The 6,817-nt window shown below is 39.0% G+C and overlaps 1 protein-coding gene across 1 annotated transcript; it reads right to left on the reverse strand.

Moving 5' to 3' along the window:
- Positions 1 to 613: 613 nt before the first annotated feature.
- Positions 614 to 6,470, reverse strand: LOC121185244 (F-box/LRR-repeat protein 20-like). The gene is made up of 13 exons (XM_041043308.1): positions 6,430 to 6,470; positions 5,830 to 6,017; positions 5,083 to 5,129; positions 4,645 to 4,792; positions 3,708 to 3,868; positions 2,945 to 3,099; positions 2,628 to 2,711; positions 2,420 to 2,486; positions 1,923 to 2,045; positions 1,701 to 1,828; positions 1,284 to 1,400; positions 1,075 to 1,182; positions 614 to 710 (listed from the first exon to the last, which is right to left on the reverse strand). Exons 1-13 carry the CDS (start codon positions 6,468 to 6,470, stop codon positions 614 to 616), a joined length of 1,464 nt encoding a protein of 487 aa, XP_040899242.1.
- Between the last annotated feature and the right edge of the window lie 347 nt (positions 6,471 to 6,817).

Below are 6,817 nucleotides of genomic sequence, written 5' to 3' on the forward strand. Positions count from 1 at the left end.
AACTTTTTTAGCACTCTCAAGATGGTGTTGCAAATGCTGTTAAAGCCTTGACTGGCATCAAAGTGGAAGAAGCCCCTCCAGGCAAACCAAAAAGAGGGAAATAACAGTGTGGTCAGGATCTTCAGAAGTTACAAGTAGATAAATTAACTTTTTATTTTCCAAACAGGTTAAAAAGTGAATTCTGAATATGATTCCATAAAAATACCATATTTGATACTTTTGCTTACTTGCAGTTTGCAAATTGCTGTATATGAATCCTTCAAATGTTTGTTTAAATTGTCTTTAAATGTTTGTGAAAGAATTCCCAGCATAGCACATCTGAAATCCATCTCCAAAAAAAAAAAAAAAAACAGCCAAAAACAAGCAGATACATTCAAATGCATTTTTATTAATACGTGAACTTGAGCCATAATCGTCCTTCAGACCCTGCCAACCTCATATAGCCCATTACTGTAATAATTACAGAAATAAATGTAATAGAAGTAAAATGTTGTGATATTGTTTCTTTATTTGGATTCCTTTAAAGATTATTTACTGTTACATTACAGTCACATTTTGCTCCTCGGTATGCTGTGCATGTCTGTCTGGTTGTGTACAGATGTTTGTGTGTGAGTCAGGGCAGAGGGTAAACTTTAACAACATTGTTAACTTCTCTAATCTCTTCCTCAGTGGGGAGATGGGCACAGCCGTAGAGATGGAGCACCTTCAACCTGAAGAGAGAGAAACATGAAAGCAGCAAATACATGTAATTGTGTGCTATATGTTCACTCTGGTAGCAAAGACATCTAATCATTATGGTTGAAAGTCAAGGATCAGTTTTGTGAATGACTTCTCTGTAACACAATTAAAAAAATAGTATTACACAAGATAGAAGAGCTGTTGAAACATTTTATTCCCATGGCTTTGAAATTAAAGCAGAAACGGTGGATAGCTTTTGACCTCTTGACTGACCTTTCATAGACACTTTCAAGTGTTGATGAGTCTCAGAGTTTTCAGAGACTGTTTAAGCTGTCCTGTGAAATTAACTGGAAGACAAATATTGACTAAAATGTATTTGTGCATGTGTGTGTTTACCTCTTGCAGCACCTGCAGAGCTTCAGTATATTCTCTGAGGTGATGTTGCAGAAACTGAGTTTGACAGTATGGAGATGTCCACTGCAGTAATTTGCCAACAGAGTAACCCTGCGTCACACCATGGACCATTACCATTACATAGGTCACACACATAGTCATACACAGAGAAATATACCACAGCTCAGTTTGTTGTTTAATTTGTGTCCCACCCTCTGTTTCCTGTGCCAGTGGAGCTGAGATCCAGCTGCTGAAGTCTTCTGCATCCCAGAGTCAGAGACTGAACTCCTGCATCTGTTACTGCCTTACAGCCACTAATATCCAGGGATCTGACACACACACACACACACACACACACACACACACACACACACACACACACACACACACACACACACACACACACACACACACACACACACACACACACACAAAGATACACATAGGCTAGAGCTGTAAACTTTCAAGAAGTCAAGACCACCTCCTGCTGCGATGAAGTCCACTGACAGTTTATGTTTACTTTAGGTTGGACACTAGATTAAGTTTATGGTAATTCTTTTGGGAATTAATGCAAGGAATCACAGTTTCTTCCAGTTACAGTTCCTGTGTGTGTGCATGTGTGTCTGTACCTAATACAAGGTGTGTATTTGCTGACGTTTTGCAGTGTCACGTCAGTGACTCCAGGACAGGAACTGAGGGTCAAACTGTGAAGTTTGACACAGTTTTGAAGCAAAGTGTCCAACGTGGCATCAGTAACCTGTTACAGTAAAAACCAGAGGCATTGTCCTGGTTTAAAGTTCATATATGAAAGGTTTTAATCACATATTTTTTAAATTAAAGCTCAAACTCACCGCCTGTAGACCAGTGAGATTGAGGGAAATGAGACATTTGAGCTGTGATGTCATCACTGTAAGACTGAGTGTGTTGACTTTAGGCACCTGTCCGATATTAAGATGCTTTAGGCCAGGACACATCTAAAACACAGAAAGTGAAAAAGTGTATGTACTGTACATGTAAGTAATGGAAAACACATTTTATTGTCACATAACAGATTATGTACATTTCTTGAAAAAAGATATGAAGACACAATGAAAAAGCACTGTACAAAGTATCACTGAAGCACATGTGATACTTGTGATAACCACATGGTATGTGGCGCTAAACAATTCCACAGCAAACAAACAGATTATGTACATTTCTTGAAAAAAGATATGAAGACACAATGAAAAAGCACTGTACAAAGTATCACTGAAGCACATGTGATACTTGTGATAACCACATGGTATGTGGCGCTAAACAATTCCACAGCAAACAAGACAAATTGTGTTTGCTTTTCAAAATAAAGTACCTCATATATTGTGTGTAGACAGGATGGAGTGAGGAACTGACAGCCAAACACCTCCAACCTGCACAGACTAACACATACATGCACAAACGCGTTCACATACTAATTATATTTGGATGGATTATCCACTAAAAAGGCAGGTGAAAATGCAAAATGTGAACATACTTATACACAGAAATACAATGGATTGTAGTCAGGAAAGTATTCTGACCTCTCTTTGTGTCTCATGACGAGCTTCTTTAGGGGCTCATTAGTGACATGACAGCCGTTTAGGACAACTGACTCCAGTCTTAACCTACAGGAAAGATACATGAAGCATTAATATTGTATAACATGCTTACACTTTAGTTGTCCACCCAGTTAAACTCTTTCATTCCGCATGTGCACTGTGGGAGTGTTTCAGCTACATGTATGGTGGATTTTAGAACAACTCGTGAGTTTTTGATGACAGACACTGATTTCTATAAAGACAAAACATCATCTGTGCCCAAAAATGTGTGCATGCATGTGAGAATGTGTGAAACTGACCCTGCGCAGCCATCGCTCAGAGCTTTCACTCCTGTGTCCGTTGCTCCACTCCAGCTCACGTCCACACTGGTCACATGATCACACATCTGACCAATCAGAGCCAACATCTGGTCACCATGGAGCCCGGGACCAGTACAACTTGTGACCTTGACTTCCTGCAATTGACAAATGATGACGTAGATTTAATATAGTCTGATTCAAGCAGGTGCTGACGAAGTATGGGCACAGGTCTGCAGTGATCAAAATGTAGGTGTGAAAAATCTAATCTCTTCTCTGTTTCAGAAAGTGTAGGTATATAGACAGATTATGAGACAATGGGCCCCTTTTTGGTCTCTTTGTAGTCTTTCCAATGAAAGTCAAACAGTGGCTCAGACTCACGGGCCCAAGTGCTTGGGGGCCCAGAAGGCCTGTTCAGTAATCCATCCGTAACGTAGTGTAAAACTTACTTAATTTTTGAATTATTATTAATATTTTTCACATAATATTATGTAGCAAAGGCCGTAGCTGTGGTGACTCAGTACATTCCAGTAACACTATGTCTGCTGTACTTTCATGTGCTTTGTTGACACTGACAGCAGGAAGATGGATTCAGGATGTGGGGTCAATAAATTCACAGCGTCAATAGGAAAACAGAAAATGCATCTCACTGGCAAACGATAAAAAAAATTGTACTTTTGTCAAGCACTTTGTGACTTTGTTAAAGATGCTGTTTTACAAAGTAATCTCTTCACTTGACACAATGAGCACCTATTTATTTATTTACCTCCAGAGAGTTTTTACTCAAAGTGAAAAACATCTCCAGCCCACAGGAGGTGACAGAAAGGCTGCTGCAGCTGTACAGACACAGGCTCTGAGGACGACATTTGCCCACAAAAAGCAACCACCGCTCTGTCAGGGAGGAGTTTTCAATCTTCAGATTTTTCCCTTCAGGTACAGAGAGAAGAAGCAAAACACATATTTCATGTTCAGCATATCAACTTGTGATTTGGTGATTCAGGACTTTGGGTCTGACCTACAGTGTGTGTACAGATATGAGACCATGTGATGGTGCAGGTTGTGGTTATCTTATAGTATGTTTGTCCAGGGAGTGGTACAGTGCACCACTGCACTGGAAGAACTTACATCATGAGAACACACCATGTGATGCTACTTTTAAAAGTTCATGGCATCTCACTAACCTGGGTCATTAACTCCAGTGCTTAACCTAAACCTGAAAAACCTCAAAGGCAAAAGGCTACTAAGGACTTGTCTCAAGGCCTGTTCAGACATTTTATTATTATTGTTAGTGAAATTTAAGTAGCTGCCAACTCGTCCAATGTCCTCTGTTTTCAGAAGATCAGTTTTTAGCAATGTGATGCTAACTTGAAACCGCATCTTTTAACATTTTATCTACATAAACATCATGACTATCATATTTAATTTATGTTCTACTGCTTACTGCTGCTCTGCATGTGTCAAAAAACAGTTATAATCTGTATTGCTTGGCTGTATTTTGCTTGCATGGCTGCAAGTATGGAACGGTGGTGCATCGCTTGTGCACCATCTTGTAGTCATCTTGCAGTCTTCTGTCTGTAACTTTTAACCGTCACTGGTTTCAGAACATATTGCCAAAGGACTGCAGTTGTAAATTTGTCAGCTGGCAGAAGTGTTGACTAATGTGCATCGTTGAGAACTGTTAACAGAGCAGTGGGCTGACTCACAGAGTGTGTGATCAGAAGCCAGTGTGTGCAGGCGGCTGCAGACCTGCACGACTCTGCACAGATTACTGTGAGGCAGCAGAGACAGGATGGACAGCCACACCTCATCAGGCAGACACAGCCAGCGGTTGCATACAGGGACACCTGCTGGCTGACAGGTGTAACGGCAACAATACAAACATACACTGTCAGTACACAAAACACATAGCAACTTGGAAGGCTGAAAAATATTTGATAGAAAACAGAGAAAGGATTCTAGCAAAATCATCAGAAAAAAAAGCTTATTTAAACATCACTCAAAGTATCTTTATGTTACACACGACATTGGCACAGCCATGTTTGGTCATGTGGAAACCTTATCTTTTAAGATGTAGTCAGAATTAGGTATGAGACTTTTCCTTTTTGTAGTGTTCTACAATGTATGGAGATTAGATTGCTTACACTGTATTTACAATCAGTGTTGTTCACAATGACATGTGCTGTTGTATCTGTAAAAGCAAACAAAGAGTTATATATCATTATTCTTTTAGTGGACAAAATTTACAATTCTTAGGACTTAGGATATCATGATATCTCTTATGAAACTTTTGCAATCGCATAATCATATAATCAGTTTATTTTGATCCACCCCGCTTTTAGTTTTTGTCTCTTGTGACATTTATTAATTAACCCCTACAATCTGAACTAATGCATTAGCATAACCATGACAAGTTGTAGGAGGTGAGTCCCCACAATGTGACCGTGTGAACAAATCTTTGTCCCTACAACGTGATACAAAAACATTTCTATTTTTCAACTCTCATGAAAATCCATCTTATCCTATGACTTGCTGCTGGATCAATATCTGATAAAGTGTGAAATTAATCCAGTCATACGACCTGTTGGTGACTTTGCTTTTTTTGATTTATTTATTTATTTGTGTTATAAAGCGTCTTTGTAACTTTTCATAATGTTTTTGTAGGTGTGGCTGTAATTTTATTGTTAAACTTACCTGATGCTGGGGTGCTCTGGTAGCTCACCTGGTTGAGTATGAACCATATCGTGTATTGAGGCTGAATACTTGCTGCAGCAGCCTGGGTTTGAGCCTTGCCCAGGCCCTTTGCTGCATGTCATCCCTTCTCTCTCCTTCATTTCCTGTCTCCCTGTCAAATAAAGCCTTGCAAAAAATAATAATGAAATAAAACTTACCTGAGGCAGGTGATGTTGGTCTGGTATCGTCATGATGAAACGTGTGTGTCACTGTAGGGTGCAGGCATGTGTGTGAATCCCTGTAAGGTGATGTGTGCTTCACCCTGTCCCCTGGTCTATGTCTCTTTGTATATATTTGTGTGCTTGGTTTCTTTGTGCATGTGATTGCACCTGCTGACTGAGGTCTGCTGGAGACAGAGGATGACGTTCAGTGTGAAACACTTGTAAAGTTACAGTATTTCACAGAAATGTTTCATTGGGCACTAAAGATCAATTTTAAGGAGCCATGCTGTCAATTGTTATCTGATGTTCATTATTCAATATTTTGAAAGTAAGATTTGTTTACTAACATATAAACAAGTTCAAACTACCAAAAAGTGTTTCAATTATTTACCAGTAATGACTTTTTTTTTCATTGTGAAAATTAATTTTTGAGCAAAACTCAAAAACAAACAAAAAAAGAAAATATCAGAATGATTTATGGTAATAATAAACAAAATTCAGGCAAATATAGCTAGCTTTTCTTCATAAAAATAAATCCAGATCTTACACACACAAAAATCTCTTAATCAATGTTCATGCATTTACTTTATTGTTTACCTTGGCAATAGTCTTCCGTTTGTGAGTGAAGACAAGGACATGCTTGACTTTTCACAAAGTCTCCGGGGATCTCGATCTCCAGTTGTCTTCTTTTTACCTTTGATACCACTCTGATGATATTTTGGGTCTGAATGACGTTCAGTCTTTTTTGGCAGCAAAACTAACCATAGACAGCGAGGGAAGCAGATCACACATACAGACATAAAGAAAGACAACACATAGTCAATATAGCCATGCACATACTCAATCATGCACAAATTCAAATAATCAGGGTGTGGGTGACATACCACCCTAACCAAAAACTTGCCGTAGAGCAGTGGCTCCTGATGTTTTTACCTTATGATGCCTTGAATTAGAGACTGTCTTCATCACATGTTGGATTATGTTT

The sequence above is a fragment of the Toxotes jaculatrix genome, chromosome 7, assembly GCF_017976425.1.
Source record: "Toxotes jaculatrix isolate fToxJac2 chromosome 7, fToxJac2.pri, whole genome shotgun sequence".
In the NCBI taxonomy this organism is placed as follows: Eukaryota; Metazoa; Chordata; class Actinopteri; family Toxotidae; genus Toxotes; species Toxotes jaculatrix.

Bases quoted from the DNA above. Each gene is read 5' to 3' on its own strand.
- LOC121185244 (XM_041043308.1), bottom strand. From the start codon at position 6,470: ATGTCCTTGTCTTCACTCACAAACGGAAGACTATTGCCAAG. The intron at 6,018-6,429 runs GTAAACAATAAA...CTCTGTCTCCAG, and splicing joins AACGGAAGACTATTGCCAAG to CAGACCTCAGTCAGCAGGTG. The intron at 1,183-1,283 runs GTGGGACACAAA...GGTGTGACGCAG, and splicing joins ACTGGCACAGGAAACAGAGG to GGTTACTCTGTTGGCAAATT.